This window comes from Protomyctophum parallelum, assembly GCF_964188405.1.
Source record: "Protomyctophum parallelum genome assembly, chromosome: 7".
NCBI classification, from domain to species: Eukaryota; Metazoa; Chordata; class Actinopteri; order Myctophiformes; family Myctophidae; genus Protomyctophum; species Protomyctophum parallelum.
In genome coordinates this window covers 50,381,913-50,406,692 of record NC_139705.1, presented here as the reverse complement: position 1 = coordinate 50,406,692, position 24,780 = coordinate 50,381,913, and the positions used below count along the sequence as shown (strand labels likewise).

At 44.0% G+C, this 24,780-nt stretch overlaps 1 protein-coding gene across 1 annotated transcript in view; it reads right to left on the bottom strand.

The window, feature by feature from the left end:
- Positions 1 to 3,063: 3,063 nt before the first annotated feature.
- Positions 3,064 to 24,780, bottom strand: part of LOC310862148 (acid-sensing ion channel 1-like) — a gene marked incomplete at both ends in the record, with an annotated part of 165,661 nt that continues 143,944 nt past the window's right edge. Inside the window, 9 exons of the mRNA XM_083769883.1 lie at positions 3,064 to 3,180; positions 4,387 to 4,466; positions 6,687 to 6,778; positions 7,939 to 8,031; positions 10,526 to 10,586; positions 11,030 to 11,086; positions 14,797 to 14,947; positions 15,904 to 16,031; positions 16,723 to 16,873. Coding sequence (XP_083626009.1) covers positions 3,064 to 3,180; positions 4,387 to 4,466; positions 6,687 to 6,778; positions 7,939 to 8,031; positions 10,526 to 10,586; positions 11,030 to 11,086; positions 14,797 to 14,947; positions 15,904 to 16,031; positions 16,723 to 16,873 — 930 coding nt within the window. The remainder of the gene's footprint in view (positions 3,181 to 4,386; positions 4,467 to 6,686; positions 6,779 to 7,938; positions 8,032 to 10,525; positions 10,587 to 11,029; positions 11,087 to 14,796; positions 14,948 to 15,903; positions 16,032 to 16,722; positions 16,874 to 24,780) is intronic.

Below are 24,780 nucleotides of genomic sequence, written 5' to 3'. Positions count from 1 at the left end.
AAAACATACTCTCCCCATGCCTTCGGCTGGTGGAGACAATTATAGCCACATGAAATGGAAGAAGAACCTTGGCATCCCAAACTTTGGGGACATGACGTTATACTGTAGGTGAAAAATAAGTGAAAAGGAGTTTGAGCACTTTTGAAAATCTTTAAGATGGAGTGCCACAATATTGTTGTATTGTATTTTTCCAGTTTTTCATGTGTCTATGAGGTGACAGTACTTCATTAGACACCCTGGAGTCGTTTTTATGTGCAATAGTGTATTCACTTTGTATTTGGGGTTTCTTCCTGGAGGCTGAACCCTTGACGGTCAAACGGGCCAATGAAATAAACAGTAATATAGTGACGTCACACTATCAGCCCCTCCACTAACCCCTCCCCCTTTATCATACAACTAAAGCTGTGGGTGCGGCTTCAGTTCAGGTGGATCACCACCCATCACCACCCACCAGGCAAACCAGGCATACTTAATGAACTGGTGGGCGTGCCCACATAAAAACAACATTTTAACAAATACTGTACACTTTTCTTGAAAAAAATTATACCTCCTTATATAACGATAAGACCTGATGATCATGTTTTAGGGTGGAAACAAATCGCGGCACTCCATCTTTTAGAAAATGAAATCACTCAATTATATTCCCTTAATCCCTGTAAGCACAGGACTGGTGTAGCTCGCTTCTACCAAAAGAAATGTGCTAGTTGAATGACTCAAATGGACAACGTAGAATTAACTTGTGACGAAAAGAATAAAAACTAGAAAAAGTGCCCTTCTGGGCACAGGTCTCCACCAGGTTATCCACAGATCCGTGCAGTTAGAGGTAAAAACACTTTTCGGCCAGTTATAGCGCCACCTTGAGGCTGAGTTGAAATTGTTCATGTGGCATTTCGTCCTCGGCCTAGTAGGAATGTGGGTGCACAATTTCACGGAAATCACGCGATGTGTTCATGATTTGCAGCATTTTGTTTGAAACTGAGCACTCCTGTGAACTTTGGAAGCCAATCTTAACCAATCAGGATGGAGTCTGAGAAATCTGAAAGACCCGTTTCGTTGAATGGCTCTAGAGAGACTGTGTACTAATTTGCGTGATTTGGACAAAATCTGTAGGTGTACTGTGAAAAAACTTGTTTTGCACAAAGCGGCCTCCTGGTGGCGCTATAACAGGCCGTTCTGGAAAGTTTGGGGCAGAGGTTCATCGTTGGCATCCAGGGAGTGTGTGTGCAAACTTTGGCATGGACCGGGTTAACGGTGGCCGAGATTAGCTGTTCACGGACACACGGACGGACGGACACACGGACGGACGAAGTGCAAAACATACTCTCCCCACATGCCTTCGGCCTGGTGGAGACAAAAAGCTAAATTAGTGGTTTAAACAGGACAGATCATGCAGTACAGTACAGTAGTACAGTGGTACAGTACAGTCATGCAAATCTACAAAGACACCAAATTACCTCAAATAAAAGGAAATAGAAACGTGTTGTTGTAGGGAAACCTCAACACATTTGACCCCTTCTCAGTTTGTTGAATGAACCGTTCTGGAGAATGTAGATTGGAACACAATTGTTTCATAGATTACACTCATGACGCCAATTGCTGTTACCCGGAGCCTGACTGATTTATCGGTTTGCTATTATTTGATTTGTTGTCATCAGTGACCCGATTTATTTTACTTTTCAAATTATGTTTTAGCTTCAAGATTGACAGTCTTTAAATCAATTTTGAAGTGGTTATATAAAAATAAAGTTCAATTTATTTTATTTGTACTTGTTCACTTGTTAATGAGCAAGCTTCTATAATGTAGAAGTAACGTCTTTGCAGTCTAATATCCTTTATTAGAATATCAATCAAAAACGTGTTTATGATATACTTGTTTTCTCATGAGAAATGTTCTCAAAATTAAAAGATTTAAAAATAGCATTTTTTTGGGGGGGGGTCAGTAGCCTCTGCATGTCAAACTGGGGGTCCTTTTCAAATGGGGTCTTGCCCTGATCATTAATTTCAGGGCAAGACCTCGACCTCGCGCGTGCAGACTCGGCCCCCAGCCTGGTACCCTAGTCAAAATATGGCCCTTGAGGAAAATTAATTGGGGAACCCTGATCTATACTATACTAGGCCTTTTTCCCCCACTCTCTGCTGAGCATGCATTGTGACACGCTGTGTGTTCAACCCATTGATCCCATTCATTTGAATTGCTTGCGACCGTCATACATACAGTAGAAGGTTAATAAAAGAAACCACAGTATAGTCAGTCTTATTTTCGCTGTAGTCCCCTTTTACACCCCTTTTTTTGTCTAAAAAAAAGACAGGGTCCTTTTGGACGCTATAGATAGAGGGACACTATAGGGTTGATGTGGTTAAATCCAGGCACAAGTAGGACACATTCTCTTTTGCACCAGCCAACGTTACGGGTTGACGCAACGCCACTGCATGAAGAACAGAGATCTAGTTCGGTTCCACACCGCATGGCAAGGCAGGACGTTCAGTGGACGATGAAGTTCCATGGCAGTCCGGTTCCACACAGTTCCATGGCAGTCCGGTTCCACACAGTTCCATGGCAGTCCGGTTCCACACAGTTCCATGGCAGTCCGGTTCCACACAGTTCCATGGCAGTCCGGTTCCATACAGTTCCTTGGCAGTCCGGTGCGTGCCACACAGTTCCATTGCAGTCCGGTTCCACACAGTTCCATTGCAGTCCGGTTCCACACAGTTCCATTGCAGTCTGCTTCCACACAGTTCCATTGCAGTCTGCAGTGCCGTCGCTACCTATAAGCGCAGTATGCGCTGTGAGTAGGGCAACACACTGAGGGGGCAACAAAATGTGCCAAGCTGACCCTCAAAATAACTATTTTCTCTCCGGCTCTGCCGCGTAATGACGAGCGGCTGTGTGTGCGTTCTCACAAACAGTGAAAATAGCCGATCTGCATGAGGAATAGCAGTGCTCTCGTCGGGAGGAGGGGGGGGGCAGCACAAATATCCTACGAGTAGGGCAACCAAATGGTCAGCTACGGCCCTGGCAGTCTGCTTCCACACAGTTCCATGGCAGCTCGCAGGAGAGGAGGCTCAGTGGAAGTTGGCGACGTGGCATTTGACGTCGTCCAGGCTCAGCACGGTGCCCTGGTCGTTGTCGCTGCTGTGAGGTTTCTTCTCTGAGCAGCGACACAGCTTGTACTTCAACACCTGGGGGGGACAAAACACACAACGAGACACCGTTTGTACGTACAGTACATGACTACTGCTGCTGCGTTCACCAGTGGTGGAAAAAGTACTCACATTCGTTACTTAACCCATTTAGGCCTGACGTCGAAATTTTGAAAAATGTCTTCTAAATGGTGACAATTTTCTGAAAAACCTCATGTTTCTGTAGTATCAGTGGCGCTCAATATTTCATGTCAAGGACCCCAAACATGTATACGTATGTAATCGGCCCCCCATCTGAAAATATGTTGTTCCAGGAACCTCTCATGCAGGAGCAAAGATTTGAGTTAAAAACGTTATATATATATATACATTCAAAGATTTGAGGCACATTTTCACTATTTTTCAAAAATAGCAGACCTACAAGCTCATAGCGCGCCACTCGGTGGCGCGCTATGAGCTTGTAGATCTGCTATTTTTAAATAGCTAAAGCATAACAAACACCACCCGCCCAGAACGCTCTAATCAATTACTGACTTATACCAACCTTGAAACATACCATAGTTCCGTCACCAAGAATGGTGGTCCCTTATTGGCCAAGGGTTTCCACCAACAGCCGATTTGTTCAGATACATATATGACATAATTGTTCCATTCATTGTCAATGGCATTTAATGTTTGTGTTAAGACACTATCTTGATTATAGGTATATAATATATACACTATAGCTGTTTATAGGAGGGGCTAGCGCCCCTCAAAAAACGTTGGTTCATTTTATCGTCTACTCAGGCTTATGTGAACATCCCAGACAGTTTTTAAGTTGGTCGATTCAGTATTTTGATATTTGATATTTATTTTAGCTCCCCTTCCTTTACAAACCCATAACTTCAAACTTCATTTAAACCATGATAGATTAATGGAAAACTCCCGCCCTTGTTTCTGGTGTACCTCGTCCTAATACGTGAGGTGCCCGCGTGGTTTTTGAGGGGCACTAGGCCCTCCTATGCACAGCTGTGTGTATTTGACTTTGTAGCATGGAATGTGATGATTTGATTGGCTGATATGATGATAAGAGTGCCCCTCACTTCACACAAGTGATTTTTGTGTTATTGTTTATTTATTAACCTATTAAAATAGGTTGAAAAGGGTTGAACAAAAAAGAAGAAAAACATTATTTTATTTTACAATTCTATATTGGTTATTATTAGTTAGTCATATACCTATAACACATTCTCTATGAATCCTTACCTCATAAATGTAGTCAAACAGCTCCAGAATAGTGAGTATACTAGCTCCAATGAAAAGGCCCATCTGACCGCCAATATCACCTGAAATAAGACAACTGTGTGAGCATTGTGGAGGAGCGGGTTTCTAATGCAGTTGGCAAGCTCTTCTGAGCACAGAAGCCCTTCTGTCTCAAAGCTCTTCTCAAAGCTCTTCTGAGCACAGAAGCCCTTCTGTCTCAAAGCTCTTCTCAAAGCTCTTCTGAGCACAGAAGCCCTTCTGTCTCAAAGCTCTTCTGAGCACAGAAGCCCTTCTGTCTCAAAGCTCTTCTGAGCACAGAAGCCCTTCTGTCTCAAAGCTCTTCTGAGCACAGAAGCCCTTCTGTCTCAAAGCTCTTCTGAGCACAGAAGCCCTTCTGTCTCAAAGCTCTTCTGAGCACAGAAGCCCTTCTGTCTCAAAGCTCTTCTGAGCACAGAAGCCCTTCTGTCTCAAAGCTCTTCTCAAAGCTCTTCTGAGCACAGAAGCCCTTCTGTCTCAAAGCTCTTCTCAAAGCTCTTCTGAGCACAGAAGCCCTTCTGTCTCAAAGCTCTTCTCAAAGCTCTTCTGAGCACAGAAGCCCTTCTGTCTCAAAGCTCTTCTGAGCACAGAAGCCCTTCTGTCTCAAAGCTCTTCTCAAAGCTCTTCTGAGCACAGAAGCCCTTCTGTCTCAAAGCTCTTCTCAAAGCTCTTCTGAGCACAGAAGCCCTTCTGTCTCAAAGCTCTTCTGAGCACAGAAGCCCTTCTGTCTCAAAGCTCTTCTGAGCACAGAAGCCCTTCTGTCTCAAAGCTCTTCTGAGCACAGAAGCCCTTCTGTCTCAAAGCTCTTCTGAGCACAGAAGCCCTTCTGTCTCAAAGCTCTTCTGAGCACAGAAGCCCTTCTGTCTCAAAGCTCTTCTGAGCACAGAAGCCCTTCTGTCTCAAAGCTCTTCTCAAAGCTCTTCTGAGCACAGAAGCCCTTCTGTCTCAAAGCTCTTCTCAAAGCTCTTCTGAGCACAGAAGCCCTTCTGTCTCAAAGCTCTTCTCAAAGCTCTTCTGAGCACAGAAGCCCTTCTGTCTCAAAGCTCTTCTGAGCACAGAAGCCCTTCTGTCTCAAAGCTCTTCTCAAAGCTCTTCTGAGCACAGAAGCCCTACTGTCTCAAAGCTCTTCTGAGCACAGAAGCCCTTCTGTCTCAAAGCTCTTCTCAAAGCTCTTCTGAGCACAGAAGCCCTACTGTCTCAAAGCTCTTCTCAAAGCTCTTCTGAGCACAGAAGCCCTTCTGTCTCAAATGTTCAACTGAAGGAGAAGAGACTGGAGAAGCACGGACCTTTAGAGCTTTTTATTAGGTGCTAAAGTATACAGAAAGAACGACTCGGTCTCACATTTAACATTTTTACAGTATTCAAAATGTTTTTTGATTTCTTTAGATTTTTCCATTTACTAATCATGTCCCTCTATAGCAGGTGTTATCACAGCCATTGGAGTAGTGTGGTGGTGTTTTCCTGCAGAAACAAACTGCTGTTTTGGAGAGAGATGTTTTCAGGCAACAAAAACAACTTCAACGTCAAAGTACTTTATTTTTCCTTTCGGAAAACTTATTTTACGAGGGTTAAAAGACAACAAGAAATCACAATACATAAGTACACAAATGCTATAAAACACCAACATAACAGTGAGAGGGCAGTGTGTTTCTGTAAACACCACCAATACTGGAGAACTCGCCAGTTTACCAAGTCGCCATGGCGAAAATCCTTCATCAATGTCTTCATCGTTATGTTAACATGCTGTCTTCATCAGTGTAGTTTATGTCAAACCCACAGATGTTATAGTTAATTTCCAAAGTGATCAAATTATTTTGTGCAATTAAATGGTCAGCTAGTTGACGATATGGAGTATATGTGAATACCAATGATAAGTAGGTCTACCATTTCACGATATTCTTTACTAATGAATTACATTGTTTCTGTACTTTGGTGTTTAAACTTTCTCTACTTTCTCTAGTGTTAACTCTAAACAACTATCCTCTCCATTTATCAATTCAATGCAATTTAAATGAAGGTGAAGTAAAACTAAAATGCACTAATTTGCGGCGACTTGGTAAACTGGCGAGTTCTCCGGATACCCACCACACTACTGTAGAGGGAAACGATGGGTCGAATTAAATAATGTACTGTATATATTCTTGTTTTGACATGTAAACACTAAACAGAGGGCAAAATGACATGCTATGCCATTACTGTAAGGCCAGAGCAGTCCCATATAACTGTACATGTTTGGAATGAAAGCGATTCATGAACACGTCCGTTACCTAAAAGTCCAGCTACTTCATAGGCCTTCTTCTGCTCGATGGTCTCGTAGTTCAGGGCCTCGAAGAATATGTCCAAGACCAGGATGTTGTCTCTGGTGAGAAAGAGACAGAGCTTAAGTACAGAAAGGCCATGTTATAGTGTTCAAGTTCATAGCTTCTATGAGCTATGAGCTTGTAGATCTGCTATTTTTCAATAGCTTAACCCATTCTGACCTGAGATCAGATTCATACTAGGTTTCCGCCGGACACACACTGGTCTGATGAACCCATTCTGACCTGAGATCAGATTCTAAAAATGTCAGTCGCTCTTACATTTTTCAAAAATAGCAGACCTACAAGCTCGTATCGCGCCACTCGGTGGCGCGATATGAGCTTGTAGATCTGCTATTTTTAAATAGCTAAAGCATAACATGATGCTGACACCAAAATGGGTGCCCGGTCAGAATGGGTTAAGTATAACATAATGCTTTAACACTAGGAAGTCTGAAAAAATTTCACTACTACTCAGTCTGACTATTCCGGCCCAATCGACCGCTCTCCCCCTTTCTCCCCCGCACCACTCGTTCACACCTCTTCAGCTGGAGACGTCATTGTTGCCTACACACACGCACTTTTATTTATTTTTCTTCCCTCTCTTATAAATACATTATTATACACCCAATGAAAATGTACACTTCACGGATTATATAGGCATATATTGCAACATAGCCATGGAAGAGTGTCGCGTTGCTGCCTTTTGTTGTTCTTTTTTTCCTTCCAAAAGAGCCAAGATCACGTCTTTTCTTGTGTGTTAGCTTACATGTGCTAATATTATAAGCTAACAACATTAAAAGCCAATGTATTGTAAATGCGGGATTTTCAGAAGTAGCAGATTTAAGCTCGATCGCGGCACAAAGTGACATACATACATGCTGTGAGCTTTTGTACATCTGCTATTTTTGAATAGCCAACATATAAATGGATACAGTTGGATAATGATTGTGATGCTGTATTAATCAGACCAGTGGGTGTCCAGTGGAAACCTCGTATGAATCTGATCTCAGGTCAGAATGGGTCAATCAGACCAGTGGGTGTCCAGTGGAAACCTCGTATGAATCTGATCTCAGGTCAGAATGGGTCAATCAGACCAGTGGGTGTCCAGTGGAAACCTCGTATGAATCTGATCTCAGGTCAGAATGGGTTAATCAGACCAGTGGGTGTCCAGTGGAAACCTCGTATGAATCTGATCTCAGGTCAGAATGGGTGAACTCACGCGATGTACTGCTCTGTCTTGTTGTACTTCTTAGCGAGGTACTTGGCCGAGGCCTTGCTGGGGATCCTCACAAAGCTCAGCTCCTTGCTGTACCTGGAAAAGGTAAAGTAAAAGTATGAATACTGAATACTGAAATATTAGAAATACTCTGTTACAAGTAAGGCCTCACTCACACCTTCGCAACAGACTGATGTATTGTAGTGGAGTAAAAGTACAATATTTTAGTGGAGTAGAAATAAAGTATTGGAAATTGGCAATACTCAAGTAAAGTATGACTACCTCAAAGTTGTACTTAAGTACAGTACAGCTCTTAAGTAAATGTACTGTACTTAGTTACTTTCCACCGCTGGTACCTGGTCATGTTGCACGCAGTCTCAGGCCCGACTCACACCTTTCCATCTAACATACAACATTGATGCATGCTAGATGTATACAAAGGGTGTGATACATCTTGCCCCAATGCATTTCCAATGGGAGTCACATGGTTTGACACAACATTTGTGTTGTAAGGGCTTTCGGCTGTGTTTCGACTGCCCCCCCCCCCCCCCTCACACAACACAAATGTTGTGTCAAACCATGTGACTCCCATTGGAAATGCATTGCAAGCTTGCATCAGTCATACATCAATCTGTTGCGAAGGTGTGAGTCAGGTCTCACACACACAGCAGTACCTGGTCATGTTACACGGAGTCTCACACACACAGCAGTACCTGGTCATGTTAAACGGAGTCTCACACACACAGCAGTACCTGGTCATGTTAAACGGAGTCTCACACACACAGCAGTACCTGGTCATGTTAAACGGAGTCTCACACACACAGCAGTACCTGGTCATGTTAAACGGAGTCTCACACACACAGCAGTACTTGGTCATGTTACACAGAGTCTCACACACACACAGCAGTACCTGGTCATGTTAAACGGAGTCTCACACACACAGCAGTACCTGGTCATGTTAAACGGAGTCTCACACACACAGCAGTACCTGGTCATACACAGAGTCTCACACACACACACACACACACACACACACACACACAGCAGTACCTGGTCATGTTGCACAGAGTCTCACACACACAGCAGTACCTGGTCATGTTACACAGAGTCTCACACACACAGCAGTACCTGGTCATGTTAAACGGAGTCTCTCACACACACAGCAGTACCTGGTCATGTTACACAGAGTCTCACACACACAGCAGTACCTGGTCATGTTAAACAGAGTCTCACACACACAGCAGTACCTGGTCATGTTAAACAGAGTCTCACACACACAGCAGTACCTGGTCATGTTACACAGAGTCTCACACACACAGCAGTACCTGGTCATGTTAAACGGAGTCTCACACACACAGCAGTACCTGGTCATGTTACACAGAGTCTCACACACACAGCAGTACCTGGTCATGTTACACAGAGTCTCTCACACACACAGCAGTACCTGGTCATGTTACACAGAGTCTCACACACACAGCAGTACCTGGTCATGTTACACAGAGTCTCACACACACAGCAGTACCTGGTCATGTTACACAGAGTCTCACACACACAGCAGTACCTGGTCATGTTACACAGAGTCTCACACACACAGCAGTACCTGGTCATGTTAAACAGAGTCTCACACACACACACAGCAGTACCTGGTCATGTTAAACGGAGTCTCACACACACAGCAGTACCTGGTCATGTTACACAGAGTCTCACACACACAGCAGTACCTGGTCATGTTACACAGAGTCTCACACACACAGCAGTACCTGGTCATGTTACACAGAGTCTCACACACACAGCAGTACCTGGTCATGTTACACAGAGTCTCACACACACAGCAGTACCTGGTCATGTTACACAGAGTCTCACACACACAGCAGTACCTGGTCATGTTAAACGGAGTCTCACACACACAGCAGTACCTGGTCATGTTGCACAGAGTCTCACACACACAGCAGTACCTGGTCATGTTACACAGAGTCTCACACACACAGCAGTACCTGGTCATGTTACACAGAGTCTCAGACACACAGCAGTACCTGGTCATGTTACACGGAGTCTCACACACACAGCAGTACCTGGTCATGTTAAACGGAGTCTCACACACACAGCAGTACCTGGTCATGTTAAACAGAGTCTCAGACACACAGCAGTACCTGGTCATGTTACACAGAGTCTCACACACACAGCAGTACCTGGTCATGTTACACAGAGTCTCACACACACAGCAGTACCTGGTCATGTTACACAGAGTCTCACACACACAGCAGTACCTGGTCATGTTACACAGAGTCTCACACACACAGCAGTACCTGGTCATGTTAAACGGAGTCTCACACACACAGCAGTACCTGGTCATGTTAAACAGAGTCTCACACACACAGCAGTACCTGGTCATGTTAAACAGAGTCTCACACACACAGCAGTACCTGGTCATGTTACACAGAGTCTCTCACACACACAGCAGTACCTGGTCATGTTAAACGGAGTCTCACACACACAGCAGTATCTGGTCATGTTACACTGAGTCACACACACACACACACACACACACACACACACACACACACACACACACACACACACACAGCAGTACCTGGTCATGTTGCACGGAGTCTCACACACACAGAAGTCGTTGTCTCTCTCCACCAGGAAGTCTGCAGAAGGAAGCAACAGAAACACTTCCTCCTAAGAACACAGTACGGGGCCTCATTGCGCCAATAAGTTCCTAACTTTTCCTCTTACATTTCTTCCTATAAGTGAATTCCTAAGCGAAGTCCAGTCAGATTCATGAAACGTTCTTACGAACGGTTGGCGCATGAGGCCCAAATAAACGTATCTTATCTAGTCATGAAGCCCATGAACCCATGCAGCCAATGGGAATGCTGCCTGGCATAAAGGAAGGAGTCTTTTTTTTGTAATAATAAAGATTATGATCTGCAGCAGCAGTCCAAAGTGTTTATTAAATTACCCTACTGTACGTGACCATCCTACTGTACGTGACCATACTACAGCGTAAACAAGAATCCTGAAAAGCGACAGTTTTGGACATATGAGGTTTCCACCCGACAGAGATGACAGTAGAGATGGACTTCCTTACCGAGAGCAGGGTCTGCACACTCTTTGTAAAGCTCCGGGGTGCAGTACGGGGCATCACCTGAACAAACACAGCACTTCATATCAGAAAAGAATATTTAATAACGGGTTTACACACTGAACAACTCAAAAGCTTTCCAGCTCTTGATTATATACAGTACACTAAATACATGTTCAGATCGCAATTACCAATTTCATCGAGGATACAGCAAGTGAAACTGGAAATGATGAAACGAACAAAAACGACACCATTTTAATTGGAACACTATAATATTGAAGCTGAAAATGAGTTTTTGTGTGTGTGTGTGTGTGTGTGTGTGTGTGTGTGTGTGTGTGTGTGTGTGTGTGTGTGTGTGTGTGTGTGTGTGTGTATGCGTGTGTGTGTGTGTGTGTGTGTGTGTGTGTGTGTGTGTGTGTGTGTGTGTGTGTGTGTGTGTCTGTCTCCTGATTGGATGAATCTGTATTTTCTGTTCAGTAAAGAGCTGGAGAGATAGAGAGACCCCTGTTAGTGAACAAACAGTCTATTATAACTGAATATATAGAACTTTTAGCTGTTTTTTTTAACAACATTCGTTTAACCTTTAAGATAACATCTTTCTTACCAGGCATATGCACCATGCACCATTCTTACCAGGCATATGCACCATTCACCATTCTTACCAGGCATATGCACCATGCACCATTCTTACCAGGCATATGCACCATGCACCATTCTTACCAAGCATATGCACCATGCACCATTCTTACCAGGCATATGCACCATGCACCATTCTTACCAGGCATATGCACCATGCACCATTCTTACCAGGCATATGCACCATACACCATTCTTACCAGGCATATGCACCATGCACCATGCACCATTCTTACCAAGCATATGCACCATGCACCATTCTTACCAGGCATATGCACCATGCACCATTCTTACCAGGCATATGCACCATACACCATTCTTACCAGGCATATGCACCATGCACTATTCTTACCAGGCATATGCACCATGCACTATTCTTACCAGGCATATGCACCATGCACCATTCTTACCAGGCATATGCACCATGCACCATTCTTACCAAGCATATGCACCATGCACCATTCTTACCAGGCATATGCACCATGCACCATTCTTACCAGGCATATGCACCATGCACCATTCTTACCAAGCATATGCACCATGCACCATGCACCATTCTTACCAGGCATATGCACCATGCACCATTCTTACCAGGCATATGCACCATGCACCATTCTTACCAGGCATATGCACCATGCACCATTCTTACCAGGCATATGCACCATGCACCATTCTTACCAGGCATATGCACCATACACCATTCTTACCAGGCATATGCACCATGCACTATTCTTACCAGGCATATGCACCATGCACTATTCTTACCAGGCATATGCACCATGCACCATTCTTACCAGGCATATGCACCATGCACCATTCTTACCAAGCATATGCACCATGCACCATGCACCATTCTTACCAGGCATATGCACCATGCACCATTCTTACCAGGCATATGCACCATGCACCATTCTTACCAGGCATATGCACCATACACCATTCTTACCAGGCATATGCACCATGCACCATTCTTACCAAGCATATGCACCATGCACCATTCTTACCAGGCATATGCACCATGCACTATTCTTACCAGGCATATGCACCATGCACTATTCTTACCAGGCATATGCACCATGCACCATTCTTACCAGGCATATGCACCATACACCATTCTTACCAGGCATATGCACCATGCACCATTCTTACCAGGCATATGCACCATGCACCATTCTTACCAGGCATATGCACCATGCACCATTCTTACCAGGCATATGCACCATGCACCATTCACCATTCTTACCAGGCATATGCACCATGCACCATTCTTACCAGGCATATGCACCATGCACCATTCTTACCAAGCATATGCACCATGCACCATTCTTACCAGGCATATGCACCATGCACCATTCTTACCAGGCATATGCACCATGCACCATTCTTTTTTTTTTTTTTTTTTTAAGATTTTTTTTTTGCGGCTTACACCTTTTATTGATTTTTGAAGGGACAGACAGTAGGCTGACAGGAAACGGGAGAGAGATGGGGGGATGACATGCAGTAAAGGCTGTGTCGGGTCCGGGAGTCGAACCCGCGGCACACTGCGACTGGATTACCAGTCCGGTGCCCAGACCGTTACGCTACGGCCTGGGCCCATGCACCATTCTTACCAGGCATATGCACCATGCACCATTCTTACCAGGCATATGCACCATGCACCATTCTTACCAAGCATATGCACCATGCACCATTCTTACCAGGCATATGCACCAGGCACCATTCACCATTCTTACCAGGCATATGCACCATGCACCATTCTTACCAGGCATATGCACCATGCACCATTCTTACCAGGCATATGCACCAGGCACCATGCACCATTCTTACCAGGCATATGCACCATGCACCATTCTTACCAGGCATATGCACCATGCACCATTCTTACCAGGCATATGCACCATGCACCCTTCTTACCAGGCATATGCACCATGCACCATTCTTACCAGGCATATGCACCATGCACCATTCTTACCAGGCATATGCACCATGCACCATTCACCATTCTTACCAGGCATATGCACCATGCACCATTCACTATTCTTACCAGGCATATGCACCATGCACCATTCTTACCAGGCATATGCACCATGCACCATTCACCATTCTTACCAGGCATATGCACCATGCACCATTCTTACCAGGCATATGCACCATGCACCATTCTTACCAGGCATATGCACCATGCACCATTCACCATTCTTACCAGGCATATGCACCATGCACCATTCTTACCAGGCATATGCACCATGCACCATTCTTACCAAGCATATGCACCATGCACCATTCTTACCAGGCATATGCACCATGCACCATTCACCATTCTTACCAAGCATATGCACCATGCACCATTCACCATTCTTACCAGGCATATGCACCATGCACCATTCTTACCAGGCATATGCACCATGCACCATTCTTACCAGGCATATGCACCATGCACCATTCTTACCAGGCATATGCACCATGCACCATTCACCATTCTTACCAGGCATATGCACCATGCACCATTCACCATTCTTACCAAGCATATGCACCATGCACCATTCTTACCAGGCATATGCACCATGCACCATTCACCATTCTTACCAGGCATATGCACCATGCACCATTCACCATTCTTACCAGGCATATGCACCATGCACCATTCTTACCAGGCATATGCACCATGCACCATTCTTACCAGGCATATGCACCATGCACCATTCTTACCAGGCATATGCACCATGCACCATTCTTACCAGGCATATGAACCATGCACCATTCTTACCAGGCATATGCACCATGCACCATTCTTACCAGGCATATGCACCATTCTTACCAGGCATATGCACCATGCACCATTCTTACCAGGCATATGCACCATGCACCATTCTTACCAGGCATATGAACCATGCACCATTCTTACCAGGCATATGCACCATGCACCATTCTTACCAGGCATATGAACCATGCACCATGCACCATTCTTACCAGGCATATGAACCATGCACCATTCTTACCAGGCATATGCACCATGCACCATTCTTACCAAGCATATGCACCATGCACCATTCTTACCAGGCATATGCACCATTCTTACCAGGCATATGCACCATGCACCATTCTTACCAGGCATATGCACCATGCACCATTCTTACCAGGCATATGCACCATGCGGCAGTTGCAGTTGTCCACCAGGTAGCGTGTTTCACAGTCAATGCGGCACGCCGTGATGCTGTACGTGTCAAAGAAGTCTGAGTCCATTGGAGTCACTTTACAGTCTCCCCAGGGCGGGGGCAGGTATATGAGCTGGGACGCAAAGAATATACATATAAAAGATCAGTGGTGGAAAGTAATTAAGTACATTTACTCAAGGAATACTGGACAACTCTCCCCGGTGCTTGCCCGTTTTTCCTCCTGGAATTTTCACCAGTGAGGGGGATAACTTTGTAATATGCTATTGGCTGTTTGTATTCTTTTTGGAAAAATATAAAAAGATATAAGGCTATATTATTTTACTTATATTGACCCTATAAACAATTTAGTATTATTTAGTATATGTAAGGTTTTGCCCACTCAAATGGTACCTCGTCAGAGAATCCCCACATATCCTACAACAACTTCTGTGAACAGACTTCACTGTAGTAGATTTTCATAAATTATATTTGTACTTAGGCTGTTCTGCTGTCATGAAAGTTTATAGTTAGAGAAATTCAAAGTCCAGCCGTCTGCTGTCCAGCCTCTCCCACCCCTCACTGGGGAAGATTCTGGGAGGAAAACAGAAACGGGGTGAGTTGTCTTGTTACATACTCAAGTACTGTACTTACTGAGGTACATCTCAAGGCCATGGGGGTTATTATTCCCAATAAAGAATGTCAACACAAATACCATTCCTGAAATGGCACCGGACTGCGACTGGTCAGTCATGCCTTATGAAAAGACATTGTGATGTGAGAAAGTGAGTGAAGACAGAGCGGAGAGGACTTGTTGTTACCATGGATATGGAAATATACATTCACTACGTAACATCGGTGCTGGTGAGTGAAATTGTTTGTACAAAGTACAGTACGTACCGTATACAGTAGACTCCACGTGTGCATCCCTGCGGTGCAGTTGGTCGGTTGGTGCGGATAATATAAATGGGATGATATAATTCATGCTGTTGGATAATAAAGGATGGATAATGAACACGTACAGTACAGTACACGCGGTTTTGGGGGTGACAAAAAAAGTCCATGCTTGCGCGGTCCATCTCTGTTACTCACCCTCTGTTCCTGGCAGGACACGAAGGTCTGGAACCCGGGGGCCACGCCGAAGCCCAGCTGGTCAATGAAGGAAGGCTCGTCCTGACTGTGGATCTGAACCTTGATCCCAGCTTCAAACGACGTCTCGTCTGTCGGGAAGTCAATCACAGACCTGAGATCAGACATGATTCCTTCGTGGGTTTTTCCCGGGTTGGATTAATAGATACATGTAAAAAACAGTATACTAATATATATATAGTATTAATAGATACATGTACAAACATACAGTATACTAATATATATATAGTATTAATAGATACATGTACAAACAGTATACTACATTGGCTGCTGCTGTTCATTGCAGTGATGGCAACAGGGTGGCCATATTGGCAGTGGCAAACCCTGCCTCCCAATGGGTGTATATGCAACATGTACCTGTATAAGGCTATATTAAAACCATCATAATTATGTAGCAGTCTCTCCACTTAAAATCGTAACTCCTAATGAATGTATGCATTTTATTTTTTATATATAAAAATTTACATACATTTTTTTCATAATAGTATACCAAAAGTAATGGTTATAAAACAGGTTATTGTGTGTGTGTGTTTACTGTAACTCTCAGACATCATGTATTGCAGTGGAGTTATGTTAATCTGACCCTGCTAATATGGCAGCGGCGTTGACCTACGACCCCAGTGGCCAATGAGGCGCTTGAAGGTGGTGAGGGTCAACCAGTTCAAACATTGACGACCTCTGCTCTGGTGAACTGGACCAAAGGTGGGGGTCCCCAGTTCAAACATTGACGACCTCTGCTCTGGTGAAGTGGACCAAACTCACCCGTTTCTCCCCAGATGGGCAGGTATTCGTCCTGTTGGATGTCCAGCATGAGCTCCAGTCCGTTCCCCATCCCTCCCTTGGTGGTGATGAGTGGAGGCCGACCTTCTGAGCCGGCGTTGAAGGTGTAACACTTTCCATAGCGAGTGAACACCTGTGGGAGAACAGTTTGGACATTAGTTACACCTGGGAGAACAGTTTTGACATTTGTTACGCCTGGGAGAACAGTTAGAACATTTGTTACGCCTGGGAGAACAGTTTGGACATTTGTTACGCCTGGGAGAACAGTTAGGACATTAGTTACACCTGGGAGAACAGTTTGGACATTAGTTACACATGTGGAGAACAGTTTGGACATTAGTTACACCTGGGAGAACAGTTTGGACATTAGTTACACCTGGGAGAACAGTTTGGACATTAGTTACACATGTGGAGAACAGTTTGGACATTAGTTACACCTGGGAGAACAGTTTGGACATTAGTTACACCTGGGAGAACAGTTTGGACATTAGTTACACCTGGGAGAACAGTTTGGACATTAGTTACACCTGGGAGAACAGTTTGGACATTAGTTACACCTGGGAGAACAGTTAGGACATTAGTTACACCTGGGAGAACAGTTTGGACATTAGTTACACCTGGGAGAACAGTTAGGACATTAGTTACACCTGGGAGAACAGTTTGGACATTAGTTACACCTGGGAGAACAGTTTGGACATTAGTTACACCTGGGAGAACAGTTTGGACATTAGTTACACCTGGGAGAACAGTTTGGACATTAGTTACACCTGGGAGAACAGTTTGGACATTAGTTACACCTGTGGAGAACAGTTTGGACATTAGTTACACCTGTGGAGAACAGTTTGGACATTAGTTACACCTGGGAGAACAGTTAGAACATTAGTTACACCTGGGAGAACAGTTAGGACATTAGTTACACCTGGGAGAACAGTTTGGACATTAGTTACACCTGGGAGAACAGTTTGGACATTAGTTACACCTGTGGAGAACAGTTTGGACATTAGTTACACCTGGGAGAACAGTTTGGACATTAGTTACACCTGGGAGAACAGTTTGGACATTAGTTACACCTGGGAGAACAGTTAGAACATTAGTTACACCTGGGAGAACAGTTTGGACATTAGTTACACCTGTGGAGAACAGTTTGGACATTAGTTACACCTGGGAGAACAGTTAGAACATTAGTTACACCTGGGAGAACAGTTAGGACATTAGTTACACCTGTGGGAGAACAGTTTGGACATTAGTTACACCTGGGAGAACAGTTTGGACATTAGTTACACCTGGGAGAACAGTTTGGACATTAGTTACACCTGGGAGAACAGTTTGGACATTAGTTACACCTGTGGGAGAACAGTTTGGACATTAGTTACACCTGTGGAGAACAGTTTGGACATTAGTTACACCTGGGAGAACAGTTTGGACATTAGTTACACCTGGGAGAACAGTTAGAACATTAGTTACACCTGGGAGAACAGTTTGGACATTAGTTACACCTGTGGGAGAACAGTTTGGACATTAGTTACACCTGGGAGAACAGTTTGGACATTAGTTACACCTGGGAGAACAGTTTGGACATTAGTTACACCTGGGAGAACAGTTTGGACATTAGTTACACCTGGGAGAACAGTTTGGACATTAGTTACACCTGTGGGAGAACAGTTAGGACATTAGTTACACCTGGGAGAACAGTTTGGACATTAGTTACACCTGGGAGAACAGTTAGGACATTAGTTACACCTGGGAGAACAGTTTGGACATTAGTTACACCTGGGAGAACAGTTTGGACATTAGTTACACCTGGGAGAACAGTTAGGACATTAGTTACACCTGGGAGAACAGTTAGGACATTAGTTACACCTGGGAGAACAGTTTGGACATTAGTTACACCTGGGAGAACAGTTAGGACATTAGTTACACCTGGGAGAACAGTTAGGACATTAGTTACACCTGGGAGAACAGTTTGGACATTAGTTACACCTGGGAGAACAGTTTGGACATTAGTTACACCTGGGAGAACAGTTTGGACATTAGTTACACCTGTGGGAGAACAGTTAGGACATTAGTTACACCTGGGAGAACAGTTTGGACATTAGTTACACCTGGGAGAACAGTTTGGACATTAGTTACACCTGTGGGAGAACAGTTAGGACATTAGTTACACCTGTGAGAACAGTTAGGACATTAGTTACACCTGGGAGAACAGTTTGGACATTAGTTACACCTGGGAGAACAGTTTGGACATTAGTTACACCTGGGAGAACAGTTTGGACATTAGTTACACCTGTGGGAGAACAGTTTGGACATTAGTTACACCTGGGAGAACAGTTTGGACATTAGTTACACCTGTGGAGAACAGTTTGGACATTAGTTACACCTGGGAGAACAGTTAGGACATTAGTTACACCTGGGAGAACAGTTAGAACATTAGTTACACCTGGGAGAACAGTTTGGACATTAGTTACACCTGGGAGAACAGTTTGGACATTAGTTACACCTGGGAGAACAGTTAGAACATTAGTTACACCTGGGAGAACAGTTAGGACATTAGTTACACCTGGGAGAACAGTTAGGACATTAGTTACACCTGGGAGAACAGTTTGGACATTAGTTACACCTGGGAGAACAGTTTGGACATTAGTTACACCTGGGAGAACAGTTTGGACATTAGTTACACCTGGGAGAACAGTTTGGACATTAGTTACACCTGGGAGAACAGTTTGGACATTAGTTACACCTGGGAGAACAGTTAGAACATTAGTTACACCTGTGGAGAACAGTTTGGACATTAGTTACACCTGGGAGAACAGTTAGAACATTAGTTACACCTGTGGAGAACAGTTAGGACATTAGTTACACCTGGGAGAACAGTTTGGACATTAGTTACACCTGTGGGAGAACAGTTAGGACATTAGTTACACCTGTGAGAACAGTTAGGACATTAGTTACACCTGGGAGAACAGTTAGGACATTAGTTACACCTGGGAGAACAGTTTGGACATTAGTTACGCCTGGGAGAACAGTTTGGACATTAGTTACACCTGGGAGAACAGTTTGGACATTAGTTACACCTGTGGGAGAACAGTTAGGACATTAGTTACACCTGGGAGAACAGTTTGGACATTAGTTACACCTGGGAGAACAGTTAGAACATTAGTTACACCTGGGAGAACAGTTTGGACATTAGTTACACCTGGGAGAACAGTTTGGACATTAGTTACACCTGGGAGAACAGTTAGGACATTAGTTACACCTGGGAGAACAGTTTGGACATTAGTTACACCTGGGAGAACAGTTTGGACATTAGTTACACCTGGGAGAACAGTTTGGACATTAGTTACACCTGGGAGAACAGTTTGGACATTAGTTACACCTGTGGAGAACAGTTAGGACATTTGTTACACCTGGGAGAACAGTTAGGACATTAGTTACACCTGTGGAGAACAGTTTGGACATTAGTTACACCTGGGAGAACAGTTTGGACATTAGTTACACCTGGGAGAACAGTTTGGACATTAGTTACACCTGTGGAGAACAGTTAGGACATTTGTTACACCTGGGAGAACAGTTAGGACATTAGTTACACCTGTGGAGAACAGTTTGGACATTAGTTACACCTGTGGAGAACAGTTTGGACATTAGTTACACCTGGGAGAACAGTTAGGACATTAGTTACACATGTGGAGAACAGTTAGAACATTAGTTACACCTGGGAGAACAGTTAGAACATTAGTTACACCTGGGAGAACAGTTAGGACATTAGTTACACCTGTGGGAGAACAGTTTGGACATTAGTTACACCTGGGAGAACAGTTAGGACATTAGTTACACCTGGGAGAACAGTTTGGACATTAGTTACACCTGGGAGAACAGTTTGGACATTAGTTACACCTGTGGAGAACAGTTTGGACATTAGTTACACCTGGGAGAACAGTTAGGACATTAGTTACACCTGTGAGAACAGTTTGGACATTAGTTACACCTGTGGGAGAACAGTTTGGACATTAGTTACACCTGGGAGAACAGTTAGGACATTAGTTACACCTGGGAGAACAGTTTGGACATTAGTTACACCTGTGAGAACAGTTAGGACATTAGTTACACCTGTGGGAGAACAGTTTGGACATTAGTTACACCTGGGAGAACAGTTAGGACATTAGTTACACCTGGGAGAACAGTTTGGACATTAGTTACACCTGGGAGAACAGTTTGGACATTAGTTACACCTGTGGAGAACAGTTTGGACATTAGTTACACCTGGGAGAACAGTTAGGACATTAGTTACACCTGGGAGAACAGTTAGGACATTAGTTACACCTGTGAGAACAGTTAGAACATTAGTTACACCTGGGAGAACAGTTAGGACATTAGTTACACCTGTGGGAGAACAGTTTGGACATTAGTTACACCTGGGAGAACAGTTAGGACATTAGTTACACCTGGGAGAACAGTTTGGACATTAGTTACACCTGGGAGAACAGTTTGGACATTAGTTACACCTGTGGAGAACAGTTTGGACATTAGTTACACCTGGGAGAACAGTTAGGACATTAGTTACACCTGTGGAGAACAGTTAGGACATTAGTTACACCTGGGAGAACAGTTTGGACATTAGTTACACCTGGGAGAACAGTTTGGACATTAGTTACACCTGGGAGAACAGTTTGGACATTAGTTACACCTGGGAGAACAGTTTGGACATTAGTTACACCTGGGAGAACAGTTTGGACATTAGTTACACCTGGGAGAACAGTTTGGACATTAGTTACGCCTGGGAGAACAGTTTGGACATTAGTTACACCTGGGAGAACAGTTTGGACATTAGTTACACCTGGGAGAACAGTTTGGACATTAGTTACACCTGGGAGAACAGTTTGGACATTAGTTACACCTGGGAGAACAGTTTGGACATTAGTTACACCTGGGAGAACAGTTTGGACATTAGTTACACCTGGGAGAACAGTTTGGACATTAGTTACACCTGGGAGAACAGTTTGGACATTAGTTACGCCTGGGAGAACAGTTTGGACATTAGTTACACCTGGGAGAACAGTTTGGACATTAGTTACGCCTGGGAGAACAGTTTGGACATTAGTTACACCTGGGAGAACAGTTTGGACATTAGTTACACCTGGGAGAACAGTTTGGACATTAGTTACACCTGGGAGAACAGTTTGGACATTAGTTACACCTGTGGAGAACAGTTTGGACATTAGTTACACCTGGGAGAACAGTTAGGACATTAGTTACACCTGGGAGAACAGTTTGGACATTAGTTACACCTGTGGGAGAACAGTTTGGACATTAGTTACACCTGTGGGAGAACAGTTTGGACATTAGTTACACCTGGGAGAACAGTTTGGACATTAGTTACACCTGGGAGAACAGTTTGGACATTAGTTACACCTGGGAGAACAGTTAGGACATTAGTTACACCTGGGAGAACAGTTAGGACATTAGTTACACCTGGGAGAACAGTTTGGACATTAGTTACACCTGTGGGAACAGTTAGGACATTAGTTACACCTGGGAGAACAGTTTGGACATTAGTTACACCTGGGAGAACAGTTTGGACATTAGTTACACCTGGGAGAACAGTTTGGACATTAGTTACACCTGGGAGAACAGTTAGGACATTAGTTACACCTGTGGGAGAACAGTTTGGACATTAGTTACACCTGGGAGAACAGTTTGGACATTAGTTACACCTGTGGGAGAACAGTTTGGACATTAGTTACACCTGGGAGAACAGTTAGGACATTAGTTACACCTGGGAGAACAGTTTGGACATTAGTTACACCTGGGAGAACAGTTTGGACATTTGTTACACCTGGGAGAACAGTTTGGACATTAGTTACACCTGTGGAGAACAGTTAGGACATTAGTTACACCTGGGAGAACAGTTTGGACATTAGTTACACCTGGGAGAACAGTTAGGACATTTGTTACACCTGGGAGAACAGTTTGGACATTAGTTACACCTGGGAGAACAGTTAGGACATTAGTTACACCTGTGGGAGAACAGTTAGAACATTAGTTACACCTGTGGAGAACAGTTAGAACATTAGTTACACCTGTGGGAGAACAGTTAGAACATTAGTTACACCTGGGAGAACAGTTTGGACATTAGTTACACCTGTGGGAGAACAGTTTGGACATTAGTTACACCTGGGAGAACAGTTAGGACATTAGTTACGCCTGGGAGAACAGTTAGAACATTAGTTACACCTGGGAGAACAGTTTGGACATTAGTTACACCTGGGAGAACAGTTTGGACATTAGTTACACCTGGGAGAACAGTTTGGACATTAGTTACACCTGGGAGAACAGTTTGGACATTAGTTACACCTGTGGAGAACAGTTAGGACATTAGTTACACCTGTGGAGAACAGTTAGGACATTAGTTACACCTGTGGAGAACAGTTTGGACATTAGTTACACCTGGGAGAACAGTTAGGACATTAGTTACACCTGGGAGAACAGTTAGGACATTAGTTACACCTGGGAGAACAGTTAGAACATTAGTTACACCTGTGGAGAACAGTTTGGACATTAGTTACACCTGGGAGAACAGTTTGGACATTAGTTACGCCTGGGAGAACAGTTTGGACATTAGTTACACCTGGGAGAACAGTTTGGACATTAGTTACACCTGTGGAGAACAGTTTGGACATTAGTTACGCCTGGGAGAACAGTTTGGACATTAGTTACGCCTGGGAGAACAGTTTGGACATTAGTTACACCTGGGAGAACAGTTTGGACATTAGTTACACCTGGGAGAACAGTTTGGACATTAGTTACACCTGTGGAGAACAGTTTGGACATTAGTTACACCTGTGGAGAACAGTTTGGACATTAGTTACACCTGGGAGAACAGTTTGGACATTAGTTACACCTGGGAGAACAGTTTGGACATTAGTTACACCTGTGGAGAACAGTTTGGACATTAGTTACGCCTGGGAGAACAGTTTGGACATTAGTTACGCCTGGGAGAACAGTTTGGACATTAGTTACACCTGGGAGAACAGTTTGGACATTAGTTACACCTGGGAGAACAGTTTGGACATTAGTTACACCTGTGGAGAACAGTTTGGACATTAGTTACACCTGGGAGAACAGTTTGGACATTAGTTACACCTGGGAGAACAGTTTGGACATTAGTTACACCTGTGGAGAACAGTTTGGACATTAGTTACGCCTGGGAGAACAGTTTGGACATTAGTTACGCCTGGGAGAACAGTTTGGACATTAGTTACACCTGGGAGAACAGTTTGGACATTAGTTACACCTGGGAGAACAGTTAGAACATTAGTTACACCTGGGAGAACAGTTAGGACATTAGTTACACCTGGGAGAACAGTTTGGACATTAGTTACGCCTGGGAGAACAGTTTGGACATTAGTTACACCTGTGGAGAACAGTTAGAACATTAGTTACACCTGGGAGAACAGTTAGGACATTAGTTACACCTGGGAGAACAGTTAGGACATTAGTTACACCTGGGAGAACAGTTTGGACATTAGTTACACCTGGGAGAACAGTTTGGACATTAGTTACACCTGTGGAGAACAGTTAGAACATTAGTTACACCTGGGAGAACAGTTAGGACATTAGTTACACCTGGGAGAACAGTTTGGACATTAGTTACACCTGGGAGAACAGTTAGGACATTAGTTACACCTGTGGAGAACAGTTAGAACATTAGTTACACCTGGGAGAACAGTTAGGACATTAGTTACACCTGGGAGAACAGTTTGGACATTAGTTACACCTGTGGAGAACAGTTTGGACATTAGTTACACCTGTGGAGAACAGTTTGGACATTAGTTACACCTGTGGAGAACAGTTAGAACATTAGTTACACCTGGGAGAACAGTTTGGACATTAGTTACACCTGGGAGAACAGTTTGGACATTAGTTACACCTGGGAGAACAGTTTGGACATTAGTTACACCTGTGGGAGAACAGTTTGGACATTAGTTACACCTGGGAGAACAGTTAGGACATTAGTTGCACCTGGGAGAACAGTTTGGACATTAG